Raw genomic sequence first — 21,817 nt, forward strand, 5'->3', positions numbered from 1 at the left:
AATTATGCACTATCTTCTATTGTTTGGTCACTATTTCCCAATGCACAAAGTCCTTCTCAAGTTTGCTTGTCCACCCTGAGCCCATGATTTACACCATGAATTTTTAATACTAAAATGGTTTAAATTGCAAGCCCCCATGATCCAGAAACTTTGAAAAAAAATTCAAACTCAGTGTGGGTAGGGTAGCTAAAACTGGCCCTCAAGCTAAATGGTGAATGTTCCTGGTTTCATAGCTTAATTTCATGAATTGCAATTATATGTGTTGTGTGAAAGGGTTTAGAACATGCCTTTTGAGTTCAGACAAATTTTCGTCATGTGCTCAGTCCCAAAGAGCAAGTAAATTTGAGATGGATTTTTAGCTGTGGGGAAAAATAAAAGTTGTTTATTCTCCTATATTAAATATGTACTTGCAAGAATCTAGCTCAGTGAAATACAAGAGTGGATGGAGGATGAGGGCATTCAAACAGTTGAGTCTGCTCCACCATTCAATGCAATCATGGCTGGTCCTCTGTCTCAGTACTAATGTGGGATTATAGGATTAGTACAAATTGTCAAAAATGTTGTCCTGGACATGGTGGGCCAAAGGGCTTGTTTCTGAACTGTACGATTCAACTATTCTAATATTCTTGTTCTCTCCAAACCCTTGATCCTTTTTTGTATATAACAATCTGCCTATCCAATTCTTTAACTTATTCATGGTCCTTTGTGGTAGAAAATTACACCTTTTCGTCACCATTTGAATGAAGAAATTTCTCCTTGTTTCTGGTCCAAATGCCTTGCCCAGATTGTGGCTCCTAGTTCTAGGTACCCAGGCATGAAAAATGCCGTCTCCATATCTAGGTAATCTAGCCTTATCAGAATTGTGATGAACATTTCTGGTACTCCTATAGCAAGTAAATCCCTTTTCTAAGACATGAAAACCAAAACTGCACACACCCCAGATGAATCTTCATAAGACTTTGTACAACTGCAGTCAGATATTCTTGCTTTTGTACTCAAAACCTCTTACAATGCCACATGCCTTATGAACTGCTTGCTGCACCTACACATTTGTTTTCAGTGAAGAATTGTGAAATCTAGTCCATGAGCTTAAAAAGGTAATTTTGGTTTAGGATGGTCATGGATTAACTGATTTTAACTGCCTGTATTATATCCAGTCCTTAGAATGAATGCAGTATAAGGCTGGTGGGGTTTACATCCTTACGTATGAAATAAAAATAATTTAATTTTATATTCAATATGTGCTTTGCTATTGAAATAGTAGGTGTATTGTTGGTTCACTGGCATCACTTGGGTGCAAGTTTGAAAAGTTCAGTTAGGTTTTTGACAAATTCCGGCTGGTTAGGTTGGTCCAGAAGATTAAGGCACAAGCGAGTGTTGGCAAGCTAGACTGAAAATTGATTCAGTGAAAGGAGGCAATGCAATGGTGGATCGATGTTTTTCTGACTGGAAGTCTGTAAAAAATTGTATGTTGCAAGGATTGCTGTAGGGACCCTTGTTGCTAATATATATTAATGCCAGTTACTTTTGCAGTTTGACACCTGGTTTGATGCAAGCCCATAACTTGCTGCTGTAAGTAGTGACACAAGTTGGCAGGGCAGTGAAGAAAGCTTTTGGTATGCTTGCCTTGATACCCTGAGTCTATCAGTACAAGAGTCAGGCATCATCTTGTAGCTATAAAAGTTGTGGTCACCACACTACAGAAGCAATGTATCAATAGAGGGAGTGTGGAAGAGATTCAGCGGGATAATGAAGGGCTGTACTTTTGAGATTGTATGGGCTGTGTTTGTTTCCACTGTGAGGGGCATAGAGTGGGTAGATGATTAGAGTCTATTTTCCCCAGGACAGTAGAGTCTATAAATAGAGGACACAAGTTTGAATGAGAGGAGAAATTTAGAGGAGATCTAAGTTTTATCTTGATAAGTGTTAGATTGGGAATGGAAATGAGTGTAATGCAGACAAATGTGGTTGGCATAGATTAACATCACAGGCAACATGGACGAGCTGGACAAATGGATCTATGTCTGTGCTGTCTGAATCTATATGTTAAGTTAGGGTAACGATTCCACATCAAAATTGAGGTTGTTGCAGAGGATGACTTTCAGATGTTACGCACTATAGTCCCAGATTCTCTTAGCACTTTTGACATAAGCTTTGCATCCTGTCCTTCATTAATTTAATTTACAAGTTTGTTTAAACTTGCTTTGCTGACCTGTAAAGCCAGACTTCAATTTTAACTAGTTGTTTAATTAACATGCTATAAGTTTTTAAGTCATTTTGAGGCTTCTATGGGTTTTATTATAAAATAACTACTGGGTCTGATAATTATTTCACTTTTTGTTGATTAGTAAAACAAAATGCACGTTTGGGATAGATTCTTAACTTTAATTTCCAAGAACTTAGCTGACTAAATTATTTCCTAATATACGTATGTCTATCCAGTTGTTTGTGTGTTCACACATTATGGAGTCGTGTCAAGTCACTCATGTGCCTTGAGATTCAGCAGATTTTAAAAGTTATAACCAGTCTTTTTTTCTCAGCAATATTTCTCCTTTCCATAGTGATGACGAATGTTCCTGCCCAAGCATTGGGTACTTTCAAATATCTTGCCCAAGTTGGTCTTACTTATGACCCTTGTTAATTAATAATGGTAGGCTATTTTAATTACAGAGGACCAATACAATTCCAGCACAGTATCATTTGTGCAGTTTTGGTTGTGACATGAAAGGAAGATTGTAGTTGTGCTGGAGAGAAATTCATCAAGATGCTGCCTGGATTGGAGGACTTTGGAGAAAGATTGGATCAGGTGTTGCTTTCCCTGTGTTGAAGGAGGCTGGTGGGTGACTTGATGGAGTTGTATAAAATTGTGAGAGGCAGAGTCTCTCTCGCCCTGCATAGGTTTTAAGTTGAGAAGAAAGGAATTTAAAGGAAATTTCAAGGAGAACATTTTTTAAACACAGAGAGTAGTTGCTATCTGGAACTCATTGTCCGATGAGGTGGTAGAATTAGATACAATTATTACACATAGGAGACATTTAGGCAAGCACTTGAATATGGTTGTATTCTGGCCAAATGGAACTCGAGTAGATGGGCAAAACAGTATGGACATGTTACCCTGAAGAGCTCATTTCCGACTCTAGAGAATGTTGTTTAGGGTTGTGGAGGGAGAGGGAAGAGGGGGAGAATGTTTAGGGTTGTTTTCTCCCTGTCTAACTGTAGACATTTTTTTTGTTTTTTCATTCTGTATCATTTTATTGTGTATACTTTTTGATGTTTTATCCTGGAGTACATTAATTATAAAATAGGCATCCTTTGGTATTCAGGCCATATGGTTTCTAACTTATTGGTCATAATCAAGTGTCACTTTTGTTTTGCTTTAAACCTGATGCATAATAATTATTCCTAGACATATAGTGCCTTGAAAGGTGCATAATTTTTGTGTTATTTTCACTATGTTTCAATGTTCCTGTTGTGCCGTTGTTTCCTGCATTGTTGTTTGCCCTGATACTTATTTTCTAGCATCAGTTTGGTTTGCGTTTATGCTTTTGCTGGTTACAACTGTGAACTTTTAAGGTGTTTTTTCTTTCTATTTTCTCCATTAGTGGTGTATGTTTTTGCAGCTGCTAGTGACAATTTTTCTCATCATTTATAAGTCTGGACAGTAACTTACCTATCCATGAGTTCAGCATAGCCAGGTGCAGCCCTATCCTTATCTGGTATTCTAAATAATCCTTCCCATCTTAGCTTTTATAATAAATACCCTGAAATATTGTTTTTCCTCTTCCCTCTGATGCCGAGAGTGGTCGTAACCTGTGCTGTTATCTACTGAGATTGACTGGCTGGGAAAAGGGTCACTGATTGAATTTGAAGTTGTCGGGATTATTGCTATATCACAAGCACATTTGAAGGCAGTCACTGGGTACTCTGTGTTCCTGCTAAAGTTAGTAGCTACAAAAACATGAAAATGCATACTATGTGGTTGAATGATAGAAAACACATTCATTAAGGTACCACCCATTTATTGCTTATGTGACCCTCTCACCAGGGCTCGCAAGCTAACTCTGCGAACAGCCACGTGACTGGTGAGAAGGCCACCTTTCATAAACAATATATGTCTAGGGTCAGTATGATTGGGGTTCAACCAAAAAGGGACTTAGTGATATTCCTATTAAAGAAACCTCGATTCTGAGTGAATGCTGTGTAAATACTGCCCATACACAGTTATCAGTCGCCCAGAAATGGCAGATCATACACCAGCATAAAATTATAAAGAAAATATATTTACCAAATTTCAACTTTAACAAACAATTACAGAAAAAGAAAGGAAATATAAAATGGCCCATAACTGTTAAACCAGTCCAATGTGCACAAAATGTTGGAGCTCATACTGGAGAGGTCAGGGGTGTATCTCTTGACTCATGCTCTGGACCCACAGTCTGCGCCTCATTCTGAACTCCCCTCGAAGACTATCTTGAATGGACTGGCTCTCTTAGGAATATTGGCCCTTCCTCCTTGGAGCCATTCATCTGTACAAAACAGTTATTGCAACAGGGACTCTCCTTCCAATAGCATTCTGCAGCATCTTCCCTTCTGCCCTACTCTGCAGCTCCTGCCAAAGACTTCAAGCTACACTATTGTTCTCAAGGAAACTCCTTCCCACAGCTCTCTAGAACTTTCTGTCACATCCCACAATCCTGATTGGCTGACTTGTAATCCTATGTTGAACGACATGGGTCATCAACTTACCAAAGCCAAAACACACTTTCCAGCATAGCACACTGCTTTTACAGAAAACTACCTCACAGCATAGTGGCAGAAATCTTAACCAGGCCATTACACTTAACAACTACCAGCGCAGACTATCTGTCCATAATGACTATTTGACTATAAGAAGGGATTAAGTATAGTTTCTAATTTTTGAAGTTGTTTGCTAATTACATGGTATTTTTATCCAGGAAAAGCAAGTGCTACTAGGATGCTTTTACTTATTGAAATAGTTTTATCCAATAATACTTTTTAAAAATTTCTTCGTATTTCAGAATTTTGTTGTATTTTCCCTGTAGAAAGCTACATTTTTGTTTAGCATGAATTATGCAACTCTGTACAAAATGAAAATATTTAAACAATTACTTTGACACAGATCACTAAGCAGTTTGTAAAAACCTAATTTGCATGTTTCAGGACGTGTGTGTGGTTAATACTAAACTTTGTTTTTTTTAAGTGGATGATGATGGAGGAAAGATTGAACATGGAGGAAATGGTGAGCTGAAAATTGAAAGTGGACTGTCAACACAGAGTGAAAATTTAAAAGAAGATAGTACCTGTGGTGATGTCATTAAAGTTTACATTTTCAAGGCAGATGATGGTGAGGATGATTTAGGTGAGTAATCAGGTGGATCAATGTCATTTTAGTATTCCATTTTGAATCCTACCAAAAAAAACATGGTTAGGTGGGGCAAGTAGGAATTGTGGGCATAATTTGTGATTCAACCAGTTACTTAAATTAAGAATATTTGACACACTGATTTCTTTCATTTTATGTAAGGATCTTTGTATTTTTTGTTGTGCTGCTGGTTTTGAAATACTGTAGCTGATGAAGGTGAGTCAAAAAGCATTAGTTTGCTTATATAGTGGATCCTGGTTAATTGGGCTATCAGTTAATCAGGGCAGCCACTTATTTGGGACAACTCTTAAAGAACAAAAGCTATTCGAGACAATTTCCATTTTATCTTGTACTTCCATTGTTTCATTGTAAATTCCCTTGAAGTTTCCACATAATTTAAGTGTTTAGATAGGGGAGAAGAGTGGTGTAAGGGGAGGTAAATAATTATTTTTACAAAGTGATCATGTGCAATTCATGGGGATTTTTAGCTTAATGGTGAAATATAATGAATTTTTGTGTTGTGCAACTTAAGGTGGAACTGTAGACATCGGCGAAAGTGAACCTGATAATGATCATGGGGTTGGACTACTGGATCAGGGCAACGTGGGCAGAATATCGCGAGAGAAAATGGTGTACATGACTGTTAATGACCCTAATCAAGAAGATGAGGATATCAGTAAGTACAGATTTCTAAAAAGGTTTTGTACTTAATAAAATAGAGCCCCAATGTAAATACAGTCCTTCCAGAGCAAGTTAAAGAAATTTAGTGAGTCAGAATGGATTACTGTTTCCAAGCATCTTTTAGAAATCCACCTTAAACTGTGATGACATTGCTTGAATACCAATTAGAATGCAATTTTGAATCTAAGATAGGTACTTTAAAATAATTTAATTTGGCGTTTGTGTTGGGTGAAATTTTGTGACCACTAATGATGAGTATTAGAATAGTAGGTCATGTGAGTAGTCTCTTGATGCCTGAAATGTAGATGACAGTTTGATGCCATGTGGTTTGAAGTTTATTCAATTCCTGTCCTACAGGGTCTACCCCAGTGTAAAACAATCAAATGTTGGAAAAGAGAATAATTTAATCGCCACCCATAAAAATCCTAAAGCTATTTTGACAGCCAGTTAAACCAAATGCAATGATTGTCAAAATCTTTGAATCTGTATGACATTTAAAAGCTATTTAAGAGCTTTAAAAAATCCAGATTATCTTCTACTTAAGACTTGCATAGCTCTTTACCTTAACTGAAGTAATGAACATTTGCATGATACAGAATGTTCATGCAAATTCTCCACTGCAGAATTAGCAGAAGTTTTGCTGTTTTTTTTCCCCTGATGTCTAAGTCCACCATTGGAACACATTCAGGAGCACAGTAGTAAACCACTGACTTGTTTGAGAGGAAATCCTGCAAAATTGAATCCATTTTAATTAATCTTAATATATCTGTTCAGCCTTGTCAGTGAAACATTTTGGCTACTATTGGAGTATGGGTAATACAGGCACTACTTGTTGGCAGAAAAGGCAGGCTTTGAGTGATTATTCTACATGGTCTTCAAGAGATTATATCATATCATTCATCCATTGGCTAGTCAACTAGATTAGCCAGGCTGCAGTAATTATATTGAGCCCAGAATTACAAGATTTATTGAACTCCACTATGTTCCTTGGCAAAGTGCATTCAGTTTTCAACCACTGGCTTGCTAGTTTAGAAAACTAATCACCTAAACTAAAACTAATAATTAGTAATTTATATTAAAATTGGGTCAATTTTTAAATTTAAGTGGTATATACATGTTCTACAGTTAAGTAGTTAATACATTTCAATGGATTATCTCATAGTGAACGCAACACAGCATGAGGAGAACTGCTACCTTCAAGCAAGTAAGTGCCTATTGTTTTATTTCACTGCTCCTAAAATTTGTTGTTTCAAAAATTTGAACACCCAGAAATTCTAGGTGGCTTATTAATCAAATTATTGCTGTGTACATAATACTATCATAAACTGTACATACTGTACAATTTGCATGATTTTTACTACAAGGAAATGTTTATCAGTTGAAAATAGATATTGTGGATTTAATGTATTTGCATACTATCTGTTGAATATATAGATTATTTATATACCATTAGCTCTGGAAAATTTTATAAATTTAATGAAGTAGATAAAGACAGAATTGAATGGAGGCAGCATTGACACTAGTAACAGGAGTCTTATACTTAATAAGGTACTCAAGGTTTGACCAGGTGTAAGATTACATTTAGACTAAAATACAAACAGTTTATTTACCCCATTTATCTGCTGGTATAAATGTTAATACCAACTTTTTGAAAAATATTATGTTGTTGATTTGTGCGTAATGAAGCAGCATTTTTTAATCCTAAAAAGGGTTGGCCATCTTGAACCATTGCAGTTCCTTTTGTGAAAATACTTCAGAACCATGTTGGATAGGGAATTTCAGGACCCCATGATGTTGAACTGTGATGTTTATCTATGGCAATGACATCTCATAACAGTTGTCATCTTTCAGATAGTGGTCAGAAAGACTATGGTGCTGAAGTAATGATTGAATTACTTAGTAAGTGCAGAAGCCGTACAATAGGGAATTAATCTGATGCTTATGCCTTCTGAGGAGTACTTGCTGTCAGGTTCTGGGGCTGCTACGACTGGTATGCAATGCCGAAACCATCTTGACTTATGTTTGGTATGAATTCAGTCACTGTACAGTTATCCTTCTTGTCTCAGTGACTTTAATTTTTTTCATTTTAGTTCAATTTTCAGGCGATAATAGGCCTGTTTCATGCAGATAAATTGCTTCAGAGTTTGAATTAATGCCTTAATGTTGTCTGATTGGTATTCTGGAACTTCAGTGGTGTTGAGTAGGTGTTCTCATCTGCATGGTCAATGAGTCTTTACGTCATTTTATAAACAATAAAGAGTCATTGAGTCTTACTGGATAAAAGCACACACTTCAGCCAACCATATCCATAATTATGATTCTATTCTATATCATGCATTGCCCAGAGATGCAAGTCCCATAGCCCCCTAAATCCCTCTTGTCCATGCAGTCAGTATGGTCACTCTATACAATCCCTACTGTAAGACCACTCATTGAACCCAACCCCACCCCCCACCCCCACATAATCCTCAGTATCCCTGCAGGGTATATCCCCTTACTCTAAGACCACTATGTACAATACCCTCATGATAAAACCACCTGTAGTACAATCCCCTCCATGTAAGGCCACCAGGTCCACTCAGTGTACAATATCCACTTTAAGACCACTTACTGTATACCCTCTCACTATACAATCCCTCATTTTACGTCCTCTCACTAGAAGAACCTCCCTCTGTATAATCCCTTCAGTATAAATCCAATATTGAGCAGAATAATGTTGAATCATTCTTCACTGGGCTTGAGCTACAGTGGTATTCCACAGGGTTAAGTACACAAGAAGAAGGTTTAGAACTGCATGGCTGATTGGGCTAAAATTCCATTTTCAGTAAATGCTTATGGTCCAATCAAATTTGCAAATACATAACTGATAGAGATTTGTTTATCTGCATAATAATTGTGATTCCAAGTGATTTTTTAAAGTGCGAAACTTGCAAAATTAACTTATTTGAAGGAATTGAAATAGATTTTATTGGTGCTTGTTTCCCCAGATTGTGCTGACATTGCAGATGAAGTTTACATGGAAGTCATAGTAGGAGAAGATGAAGCAGCAGTTAGCCATGAACAACAAGTTGAAGAAACAGATATTAGCAAAACATTTGTTCCGGTAGCTTGGGCTACTGCATATGGTAAGTATCTTTTTTTTTAAAAGCTACCAGTTAAGATCAGTGATCAATGCTATTTCCAGTTAGAATAAAGTTTGAGTAACTAGTGTTTGATCTCTTGTGCTGAGTAGTTAATGTCATAAGTTTGTGGAAAATTGTTACCACAGTGCACTCAGAAGATAAGTTACGGACTATTACCAAAGCAATTAAGCCATTAATTAGGGAACATCATAACCCTAAACACAAATGAAGCTAAAAGTTTGACTTAAAAGAGAAAAACTTGCTTAACTGATTGAGAAGTTTTAAAATAAAATCATTTAATTCCATTTTTGGCTGTGAAAATCAAATAAAAAATATGTTCACTGATATCAGTGCTCACAAAACAAAAGCTTTTGTTGCAGTAGCACGTTGTAGATACATGTTAACTGAGGCCAGTGAGTGGTGGTCTCTGACAATTTTTAAAACTCTTCAGTCAATGTATGTATAATGAAAGCACAAGACTTGGGTTTTTGTTTTCTGTTGAAGACTTCCTCCAAGAATTTTGGATTAATTCAGTAATTTTATATATCATATAGACCATGCACCCATTTTTAACCTCATAGCTGCTTGCTCAGTCTGTTTTTAAATTATTGCATGCAAGCCAGATATTGATACCTAGGAGACTATGTATACAGTTGCAGTACTTGTTACGCACTTGTTGAACTTTGACATTGTTTTTGTTATCATATTATTGATAATGTCAGATCAACAGCACAATTTTTTGGATCTATATCACATGTAACTGATACAAATCTGTGAATGGATCAAAGTTCATTTTTTTCCTGCTTGCAAAGAATTATGATATATGAAACAAAATCAACTCCAATTACTGGGTTTGACAATTTTTCTAAATCCACTTTTGATTTGAGTTGATATTTTAAAATTGCTTGGCTAGCCCTTTGTAAGGACTGTAATGGCTAAAGCTGATGAATTATGAGAGTGATTTATATACACTGTGTCCACTTTATTAGGTCCACCTGCTCGTTAAGGCAAATATCTAAACAGCCAATTATGTGGCAGCAACTCAAATGCTTAAAAGCATGGTCAAGAATTTTCTTAAGAGTTTACATAGAAAGGTGTGAAAAACAAAATACATCCAGTGAGCAACAAGTCTGTGGGCGAAAATGTCTTGTTAATGAGAGAGGTCAGAGGAGAATGGCCAGACAACTTAAAACTGACTGGAAGATGACAGTAACTCAAATAACCAAGTGGTACAACAGAGGTCTTCAGAAGAGTATCTTTGCAAGCACAACACATTGAACCTTGAAGTGGATGGACTACAACGGCAGAACTACATAATAAAGTGGCTTTTGAGGTTATATAGAATATGAATTAACTTAAAATCTGTAAATAAAATGGATACCTGAAACTGGTCATTTTGTCATCTCAGGTAACAGTTCGGATGCTGTAGACAACAAAAATGAAACAGGCAGTCACCTCCTCCAGGCAGATGGAACAAATGAGCTTACCAGGCTGGTAAAACCAAAATCAAGGAAAAGGAAGAGACTTGAAAGTAGACAATATCAGACAGGTACTTAATTTTCCTTGATCTTTTATTATGAGTCATTGCTTGGCATTGAAAACATTTTTTGCAAGGCTCTTTAATACTTAGAATCAGAATCCTTTATTATCGCCAAGTATGTGGACGCATACAGGGAATTTAATGCCGCTTTCCCTGAGCTCTCGCTGTACAGAATCAAAAAGCAAACAAAACAATAGTGCAAATAATCGTGAACTATATACAATGAGGTATACCTGTGTATGTACAGGTGGACTTGGTTTATAATAGACTAAAATTCAAGTGTTCATAAGACTGATGGCATATGGAAAGAAACTGTTCTTGTACTTATTTGTCCTGGCATGCAGTGATCTAAAGCGCCTACCAGAAGGAAGGAGTTGGAACAGGTGATGCCCAGGGTGTGATGGGTCTACAATGATGCTGCTCGCTCGCTTCCTGACTCTAGATGCATATAAGTCCTGGATCGAGGGCAGCTTCACACCAATAATCCTTTCTGCAGCCCCGACGGTTCTTTGGAGTCTATTCTTGTCTTGTTTGGTAGCTGATCCAAACCAGACAGTGATGGACGAACAGAGAACAGACTGGATTATTCGTGAATAGAATTGAATCAGCAGCTCCTGAGGCAGGTTGTACTTCCTGAGTTGACATAGGAAATACAACCTCTGCTGAGCCCTTTTGATAAGAGTGTCCGCGTTGGGTGTCCACTTCAGGTCCTGGGAGATTGTGACACCCAGAAACCTGAAGGGCTCCACAGCAGACACAATACTGTTGAGTATAGTGAGTGGGGGGAGTATTGGGGGGCTCCTCCTGAAGTCCACTATCATCTCCACAGTCTTGAGCGTATTTAGCTCCAGATTGTTCTGACCACACCAGAGGGCCAGCCGTTCCACCACCTGTCTGTATGCAGATTCATCACCGTCTCAGATAAGGCTAATGACAGTTGTGTCGTCTGCAAACTTCAGGAGTTTAACAGATGGATCCTGTGAGGTGCAGTCATTAGTGTAAAGGGAGAAGAGCAGTGGGGAGAGCACACATCCCTGGGGGGCACCGGTACTGATTGTCTGGGTGCTAGAAATGATGCTCCCCAGCCTCACTTGCTGCACCCTGTCAGTCAGGAAGCTTGTGATCCACTGACAGATGGCGGGGGAGACAGCTACCCAAACAGAAAAATCTGGCATTTTTCTTGCTCTCACATATGCAGGTAATGTCGTTTCTCCCAAATTTAAATAATTAATTTATTTTTAATTTTTTAAAAATTTCCATTAATTGACTCCTGTTGCTCCTAAAGCAGCAAATAATAAACTTAGACAGTCATATGCTCAGGAAGTAGTTGAAATGGTTTTGTTTTGATAGGAGGAAAGGATATATTCTATCAATTTCTTCTATTTATTATCTTATTTTATTACATATTGCTTTATTCACTGACTGAATACTTCTATTGTTGCAAATAAATTGTTCCCTTAGATGTGAGTGAGTGATTACGAAAACTTGGTCAGTCATTTATTTTGAAACAGAATTATTTTAAGTCTTTGCAGGTAAGTTCCTAATCTTCTCTTGGTACCACCTTTGGTGATGCTGAGAGCAATTTATCATGTGGTGATCATAAAGTGAAACATCTGTCTCTTGACACTTTTATACCTCAACATGTTTTGCAGAAACTTGGTGCAAGATCATGAGGGGTATTAATGAAGGTGGATATTCATATTTTTTTGCTCAGGGTAGGGGAGTTTACAACTAGAGGGCATTGGTTTAAGATGAAAAGAGGAAGACTTATATAATATCTGAGGGCAAGTGTTTTAACACAAATGGTGGCAGGTATGTGGAACAAGCTGCCACAGGAAGAAGTAGAGGTGTTTACAATTATAAGGCGCTGTTTGAATTGATAGAATGATAGCAAAGGTTTAGAAAGATATGGGCTAAAGATAGGCAACTGGATGTAGCTTAGGAAGGTACTTTAGTTAGCAAGGATGAGTTATCTTGAAGGGCCATTTTTTATATTTTGTAAGTCTGTTACTCCATGGTTGAATTTGTAGTGCAGCAGTACAATGTATTAGCTATGAGAAAGTCTGCAGGTGCTGGAAATCCAAAGCAGCACACTCAAAATGCTTTAGGCACTCAGTAAGTCAGGCGGCATCTATGAAAATGAATAAACAGTCGACTTTTCGGGCTGAGACCTTCTTCAGGACTGGAGAGGAAGGGGGAAGACAGCAGAATAAAATGGAGGGGGGAGGTGGGAAGAAGGATTGCTAGAAGGTGATAGCTGAAGCCAGGTGGGTGGGAAAGGTAAAGGGCTGCAGAGTAAGGAATATGAGAGAAAAGGAGAGTGGACCATAAGAGAAAGGGAAAGAGCTTTTTGATGGAGGATAGAAGTGCTGGACATCCATGGTGAAAATGAGGCGGTCAGGGCCAAAGAATTGAAAGTTAGTGAGAAGATTGAGAGCATGAGAAGTGTCGTGGTGTAGGGGGGGTGGTACTGAACAAAGAGGGACAGAAGGGAGTTGACATATGAGGACACGAGTTCAGTGGGACAGGAGCAGGCAGAGATAATTGGCCTACCTGGACAGTCAGTTTTGTGGATTTTTGTAGGAGGTAGCAGCCAGCAGTGTGGGATAAGGGAATTGCTTTTGGTGGCAATGGATGGGAGTTCTCCAAGGCTGATTACATTGTATAGATGTGTGATGTTTTTGGAAGATGGATTTGCAAATTGTAACAAAATATAGGCAAATCACCATGCTCATTCAGTAAAGAAAAATATGTAGAACTCTGCAAAGATTAGCACTTAATGGGTGTCCAAATGCTGTGAATGTATTCGGTAAATTGAACCTTTTTATTACTTAGTATACCGGCTGCTTTAATGTCTCCAAGCATGAACATTTGCTTCCAGACCTTGTAAGTGAATGGCTGTCAAAAAATGGAACCCATTATTTTTTCCCATCACCACATTTCCTCATAAAGCTACTGAGTCATGTCATTATTCACTCCTTTAACCTTCCATTCCCCCAAACCTGCACCATATTCCAGTTTTTTTTATCTGCACAGATGATCTTTTCAATATTTGGGGCTGGAAGCAAATATTAAGGGTTTACTTTTACTCTGAGAAGCTGATAGGTCTTGATTTATTGTACTTGGGGACAAGAAATTTCCAAATAAAGGGTTTTGCTTAAATCTACATAAAATAGGTTTGTGAAGAATTAAAATTTAGTTAAAGAACTTTGATGATCCCTCTCTCAATTTTGTTTCTCTATCCTTGTTATCAATCATGCCAATTAAGTTACTTTTGTTTCTTTATTCTGATACAGCAATCATCATAGGGCCTGATGGGCATCCTATTACAGTTTATCCGTGTATGATCTGTGGAAAAAAGTTCAAGTCCAGAGGCTTTCTGAAGAGGCACATGAAGAATCATCCGGAGCAACTGACTAAGAAAAAATATCAGTGTACAGACTGTGATTACACTACCAACAAGAAGACCAGTTTACATAATCATCTGGAAAGCCATATGCTCATGAACAAGGTGGAGAAGACCTATGAGTGTGATGAATGTGGCAAGAGATTTACTCACCCAGGAGCTCTGGTTTCCCATAAGTTGGTTCACCGGGAAAAGGGAGCTACAAAGATGCACAAATGCAAATTTTGTGATTATGAGACTGCAGAACAGGGGCTTCTGAACCGACACCTCTTAGCTGTGCACAGCAAGAATTTCCCTCATATATGTGTGGAGTGTGGAAAGGGTTTTCGCCATCCATCAGAACTGAGGAAACACATGCGAACCCACACTGGGGAGAAACCCTACCAGTGCCAGTACTGTGACTATAAGTCAGCAGATGCCTCCAATCTTAAGACCCACATGAAGACAAAGCACAGCAAGGATCTGCCTTTCAAGTGTGAGCATTGTTTAATGACATTCACGGATGCCAAAGAACTGCAGAAACATACAGCCATTCATCAAGGACACAAAACCCACCAATGTACACATTGTGATCACAGGAGTTCTAACTCCAGTGATCTGAAGCGCCATATTATTTCAGTCCATACCAAGGACTATCCACACAAATGTGAGGTATGTGACAAGGGTTTTCATCGACCCTCAGAGCTCAAGAAACACATGTCAACTCACAAGGGTAAAAAACTGCACCAGTGTAGGCACTGTGACTTTAAAATTGCAGATCCTTTTGTTCTTAGTCGGCATATTCTTTCAGTCCACACCAAGGATCTTCCATTCAGATGTAAACGTTGCAAAAAGGGCTTTCGTCAACAGGTTGAGCTCAAGAAGCATATGAAGACCCACAGTGGCAAAAAAGTTTATCAGTGTGAGTACTGTGAGTATAGCACTACCGATGCCTCGGGCTTTAAACGACACGTTATTTCTATTCACACAAAGGACTATCCTCATCGTTGTGATTACTGCAAAAAGGGCTTCCGAAGGCCTTCAGAAAAGAACCAACATATCTCTCGACATCATAAAGATGTTGTTTTGGTGGAGGGGCTATCGTGAACTATTTTCAATTTAGAAAGCATCTGCTTCTCATCATTTGTACAAAAAAGGAATATTTGTGTCCTTTAATTGTTAAAGACTTGGAAACTTAAGTTCATGCTGATTACTGAACTAACTTCTCTCTCTCTCTCTCTCTCTCTCTCTCTCCCTCTCTCTCTCTCCTCTCTCTCTCTCTCTCTCTCTCTCTCTCTCCATTGTATTGTGTCATGGATTGGAGCTTTAGCTTGAATTGAAAGTTGTATGTCCTTTGACTTGGAAATCCATTAAATGGACATTTTTTTTGCAACATGGTGTCAACTCTTTTAAGAGATGAAACTAACAATCTAGTTGCAACCAGTCAGCTGCAGATCATGGTCCCTGCCATTATAATTACTGGACCCAAGATTAGATACTGTATTCAAGAACAATTTAGCTTCATATTAACTATTGATGGCAAATGAGGCCATTTATCAGTTTGTCTTATTGCTCAGTTTTTTGGAGTGCTACAGTTTTTGTGCTAACTGGCTGAACACATTCTCAGCATATTCTGTATTTTGTTACTTCCTTTTTGTTTGCGCTATAGTTAATTTTTTCCGATATGCTTCTGAAGCTGCAATGTATTATGGTAATAGTATATTTTCTGTTTTTATTTGAATTATTTTTTTTTACAATTTCATCTTTTAAAAGAAAATTCTTCAGTGATATACCATTGAGCCTAAAGGCCTCCTCCGCCTTTCCACGTTCTACTTGTATTTCCAGATGCGCTTCATTCCTGTATTGTGTGGTCTAGCAAAGCATCGTGGTGGCAGAGTTCTTTCAGCTAATTTACTTTTCCAGATATTGTGTAAAAAGAATGACATTATTCATGTTTTTACAAGTGTACACATTTTTTTCCAAAATTATATTTTGCCAATGTCTGTATCTTGTATAAATAAAAGAAATAGCACTATATGTTTTCTAAAAAAAAGGTCCAGTGCTTTCTGTAGTACACTGCAGCTTAATCTTAAGTTAGCAAGTTAAAAATTGTATTGTCAGTTCTGCATAACTTATGAAAGTTATATTTTGAAATAACTCAGGTGGTTAGCAATACCCTATTTTACACAATGTACCTCAATCTAGTTACACTGGATTGAGGTTCATGGTGGAGGTGAGTAACAGAGATTAGTATTTTCTGTATCATTAAATCTTTCCAACAAAAAAGCAAAAGGGGAGTGGGGTGCAACTTTTTAAAAGTACTGAGAAATGATTAATGGAAAGTATGCATACGGAGTAATCTCTTGAAGTCTTCAGCAGATCAGGATTAATTTGGAAGGTGAAGGGAAACTGAATAGTACAGCATAATTCCAAAATTTCATGTTTTTATATTTTATAAAATATTTAATTCAAAGCCGCATGCAACATCAGATTTCTACAGGATCCTGTAAGTTTTCAAGTATAAGTTGGGCTTTATATTCATTAGTGCCTAAAATAGCATCTAAGTTTAAACTAATTTTAAATGAACTATCTATGATCGTTATTATATAACTTGCAGACTAAATCCTCAATATATTCTCAAGAATTTGCACACTGTTGGATGAAAAGAGAGAAAATTACAGTATTTAAAAGAAAAGGGGTACTAAATAATTTATACAACACAGTGATTAACATTACTTACTCAAAAAAGTCTTCAGAAGTCTTTAATGTTATACGTACTTGCAATGTACATGTTTTAAGCAATACATTTGTTAAAATCATTAGGAATACTAATTTTATTCTGAACATAATCTTTGTAATTTAGCTGACTCCTGACCCCCACCATCCCTACAAAATATAGAGAATATAAAGTTGTCTAAAATCTGTTTAAAGTATCAGAATTGGAACGCATGAAATTGAATCCCGCAGTGCAATTTGAGCATCTTCTCCCCATCATGATTTCTAAGTTAACACAAACCTGATATTACAATAGTGCCCCAGTGTCCTTGTAGCACTTTGTAATTGTAATTCACAATACCATAAAATAATCATATGTGGATGAAATTATGTTGCATTTTTATCTTGACAGATACATATTTGGAATTTAATTTGTACTGTGACATTGGGAGCTTTGAAAATTGCACTAACAACAAATGCAGTTCTTTTGGTTGGGTTTGTGTACTCATTGTACCATACAGCAAGAAGCAGTGTTGTACATTATCATAATGCAGGCCTGGTGTTGGACAGAATTTCTGAGGAAAAATTTACTTTTGAAGAGTAATGAAAGTTATGGAGAGTGGGTAATAGGGAAATGTATATGTTTATTAAAAAAATTCTTATTAATGTTACCAATTGCTCATTGTACAAATCTTGAGAGGGAATACAAACTGTTGAGCAATTGAATTGGATTTAATACACTTTTAAGGGCAGCTAAGAGAATTCTTTGAATAGGTGTAGACTTTTTTTTTATACTGGGATTAAACATGAACTAATTAAAAGCCAGTTGATTTGAGAAGGAAGCTTTATATCCTTGTACCTGTAAACAAAACCATTTTCAGTGTCACTTTTATGCTAAACAATGTACATCTAATCTGTAAACAAAATAAAATTCAAATTATTTTCCACAACATCACCTACTGAATGTCCCCAATGGCTTTTTAGAAATAATATTTGTAGTAATTTTGCTGCTCACTGTTAGCAATGAACCTGTATGGTATTCGCTTTAGTAGCAGATTAGCCATCTGGATTATGAGGAGTAATGAGTACTACTTTTGCTATTTTTTAAAATTCAGGTTATTACAGTTCAAAATATTTCTGCAGGTTATCACTTATTGTCCTTTTTATGATTTGGATTTCAGTTCTATCAGAATGAGGAGCATTAAGGATATTTACTGGGATAATGAAAACTATGCACTGATCTACTGACCAATATGAACAAGGCATATCAAACTAATGTTGATAGGCATGACATGGTGGAGGGAGGATGCATTGTATTTTAACATTGTGTGTCACTGTTAATAGGATGAACTGCAGTTTTATTCAAAACCAGTTTCTGCTATCATCAGAAAATTCAAAATAAAGACCATGGTGATAGTTCCACTTACATTCTTGAGAAGGAGAACTATCCACAGGCTGTCACAGCATGTATTTTGTGTATTAAGTGGAAGAGTGTACAGAAAAACTGAAGATAAAATAACTTGATATATGTTACATTTGCAATGGATCAATGGTAAAGCTGATGATGTAAAAATGCAGAATAAACGAAATATTGAATAATGACAGTACAGTCAGTTGCCCATTAATGTAAAGCTGAACATAACCATTGATATTTTAAGCTAAGTTACCACATGGGAATCAGAAATGCATTCCAGTCAAAAATCTTGAAAGGTTTTAAGTTAATCTCTGGTGAATTGTTAAGGTATGGGCACTAGCAGCAGATTTTATTGTTATACATCTGCTCTCTTCAGGGGTATACACAAATAATGTGACATGAGCAACATCTGCATTCCTTTTCAAAGCCTATTAACAAAATTAATTCCTTGAACAAAAATAACTCCTGCTTAACTTTGAAGATAAGGAATTAGATCCCTGCTTTAGTGTAGATATAAAGAAAGTAGTGCAAAAAGAGGGGAAAAAGTAAAATGTTTGTTAATGGATTTGTCCATTCAGAAATCTGATGGTGGATGAAGAAGCTGTGCCTGAAACGTTGAGTGTGTGTCTTAAGGCTGTCCTACCACATCCTTGAAAAGGGCATGTACTGGATGATGGAGGTCCCTGATGATGGATGTTGCCTTTTTGAGGCATCAAATTTTGAAGGAGTCCTCAATGCTGGGGAGACTAGTGATGAAGCTGACTGAATTTACGCCTTTCTGCAGTTTTTTTTTCTGTTCCTGTGCAGCAGCCCCTCCATATCACACAGTAATGCAACCAGTAAGAATACTCTCCACAGTTCATTTGTAGAAATTTGTGTTTGTCATTGGTGACATACTAAGCCTCCTCAAACTCCTAAGGAAATATAGCCAGTGCCGTGTCTTCTTTGTAATCGCATCAATATTTTGGGCCTAGGATAGATCCTCAGAGACGTTGATAGCCAGGAACTTGAAACTGCTCATTCTTACCACTTCCAATCCCTCGATGAGGACAGGTGTGTGTTCCTTCAACTTCTCCTTCCTGAAGTCCATAATCAAACCCTTGATCTAACTGACATTGAGTGCAAGGTTGTTGCTGTGGCACCACTCCACCAGCTGATCTGTCTCACTCCTGTATGCCTCTTCATCACCATCTGAAATTCTGTAGTGTGGTCAGCATATTTATAGATGCCATTTGAGCTGCGCTTAGTCACAAAGTCATGGGTGTACAGATCACCGTCGATGTCCGCCAGTGTTGATTGTCATTGAGTTAGCCCCTCTGGTTCAAGAGCTTCATGGTTGAGGAATAATAACTGTTCCTGAACCTTGTGGTGTGAGACCTGAAGCTCTGGTGCCTCCTCCCCAATAGCAGTTGTGAGAAGATAGCCTGGATGGTGAGGATCCTTAATGATGAATGCTGCTTTCCTTTGACAGCATGCCTTATAGATGTGCTCAATGGTGGGCACAGCCCATGATGGAATGAATTGTATCCACTACTTCTTGTAGGCTTTTCCATTCCAAGGGCTTTGGTGTTTTCATACCCGGCCATAGTGCAACCAGCCCATGATAGAATGGACTACTTGTTGTAGGTTTTTCCATTCCAAGGGCTTTGGTGTTTTCATACCCGGCCGTAGTGCAACCAGTCAGCATCCTCCTCTCCAAGGTGAGGACTGGTGTGTGTTCCCTTGACTTCTCCTTCCCGAAGTCTATAGTTAAATCCTTGGTCTAACTGACGTTGAGTGCAAGGTTGTTGCTGTGGCAATAGAGGTTTGTGAAAGTCTTAGGACATGCCAAATCTTAGGAAACTTCTAAGGAAGTAGAGGTGCTGCTGTGTTTTTTGTAATGGTAATTGCAAATCTCAGGTAGTATATGGTGATATATATGTATGTACTTTGATAATAAATTTAGTTCTATTTTGCTGCAATAATTCCCTCTAGGTTATTGTATTCTCAGGGCTACTGAACTAATTTATTAAGTTACAAATTTAATTTTGCAGGTTGTATTTTGAAAATGGGGTTAATATTTGTATTTAGTAATTGAAACTAAATGATCATGAAGAGATTGTATGATTAATCAAGAGTGAAATTCTGAATTAAAAACCTTGAAATAGTTACTTAAGCATAACCTTTTGCTGACAAACTGCCAGTACTGAAAAATGATAAGCAGACTATAATTTTTATCTCTTTATTTTGTTGATATTCATGGTGCTCTAACCTGCTTCCCTGATTTAAAAAATATAAATACAAGAATATAAAGTGAATGCACACAAAATAAGAGCAGAGGCCAGTGGACTCATCAGACCTATTCTGCCATTTAGCATGATCAGAGCTTATTGATGACAACTCCTGTGCCAGTTCTCCAGAACCATCTATTCCTCAATCTATCAAATAGTTACACACATTCACTGTAAATCTTCTACTGATCCAGCTTCCACTATCTGCTGAGGCGAAGAATGCCAGGGCTTCACTGAGAAGAAATTTCTAAGTACAGTACCTCGGTTTTCCGTGTTGTTACGTTCCCTTGTTTGAGATTCTCCACTTGTGAAAATATTCCAGTATTCTCCTTAGGAGTTTGTATGTTTGAACAAGATTACCCCTCATTCTCTAAACGCTAAGGGATACAGAACCAAATTATTTAATCTCATTTGGTTGGATACCCCTTTCCTGTAACTGCCTGCAAGAGAATGAATCTCAGATTAGTATATACTGACATTCTGTACAAGTATTTTGATAATAAATTTACTTTGACTTCTTCCCAATCTGCTTTGTATTGCCTCCAATGCTACAAAAGATTTTTAAGTAAGGGAACCAACCAAACTTGCACACGGTATTCCAGATGAGACCTCACCAACATACTGTACAATTATAACAAAACCTCCCTGTTTTTCAACTCCAAGCCTTTGCATTGAAGGTCAAAATGCAGTTTGCCACATTAAATACATATGGATATTTGGAAAACCAATCACAAATAAGAGAACATCCGCAGATGCCAAAAAATCAGATGTGTGTTATCTGGAAAACCAATCTGGCTTATCTACAGAGGGCATGAAAGACATTCTTCATGATTAAACAAAAAGCACATTTCATCTTGTAAACTCAATTTGTTTTCAGAAAGGGTTCATTCTAAATACTCTCAAATGAGATGTATATCTCTCTTAGTTATGTCTCAGCATTCTCAGTACTTTTGCCTTTAGAATTATACTCTGTGCCTATTATTACTTTTCCCAATCAATGTGCCTTTGCTGATATTTTTTGTGGTATGCCTATGTTTGCTTTAAGGATGTCCATGAAAATTATCTCAGCACTAGTTTTGGAAGATACACACCCAACAACACATTGAACTAATATTTCTGGTACAATGCAGAATTGTCTTTCAGAAGAGATAGAAGCAAAGATATTGACAACATTCCCAGGTGTCAATATTCTGTCCAATATTTACCCCTTAACTAACAAAACAATGATGGATGGAATTAAATCTTGTAAAAGGTAATGTAATGCATTTTGGAAGGACTAGTAAGGCTAGGATGTCCATATGGAATAG

General features: G+C 37.3%; 1 protein-coding gene across 7 annotated transcripts in view; it reads left to right on the top strand.

Annotated features, from left to right (window-relative positions):
- LOC140199067 (zinc finger X-chromosomal protein-like) overlaps positions 1–16,146 on the top strand; it is a 30,452-nt gene extending 14,306 nt beyond the window's left edge. For 6 of the 7 annotated variants that reach the window (XM_072260524.1, XM_072260525.1, XM_072260523.1 and 3 more), the window contains 6 exons: positions 5,222–5,380; positions 5,916–6,059; positions 7,227–7,268; positions 9,052–9,189; positions 10,595–10,735; positions 14,023–16,146. In XM_072260524.1, coding sequence (XP_072116625.1) covers positions 5,222–5,380; positions 5,916–6,059; positions 7,227–7,268; positions 9,052–9,189; positions 10,595–10,735; positions 14,023–15,218 — 1,820 coding nt within the window. In that variant the 3' untranslated portion in view covers positions 15,219–16,146. The remainder of the gene's footprint in view (positions 1–5,221; positions 5,381–5,915; positions 6,060–7,226; positions 7,269–9,051; positions 9,190–10,594; positions 10,736–14,022) is intronic. The other variant, XM_072260528.1, reaches the window with a different exon arrangement.
- Positions 16,147–21,817: the final 5,671 nt, after the last annotated feature.

This window comes from Mobula birostris, chromosome 6, assembly GCF_030028105.1.
Source record: "Mobula birostris isolate sMobBir1 chromosome 6, sMobBir1.hap1, whole genome shotgun sequence".
Lineage (NCBI taxonomy): Eukaryota > Metazoa > Chordata > Chondrichthyes > Myliobatiformes > Myliobatidae > Mobula > Mobula birostris.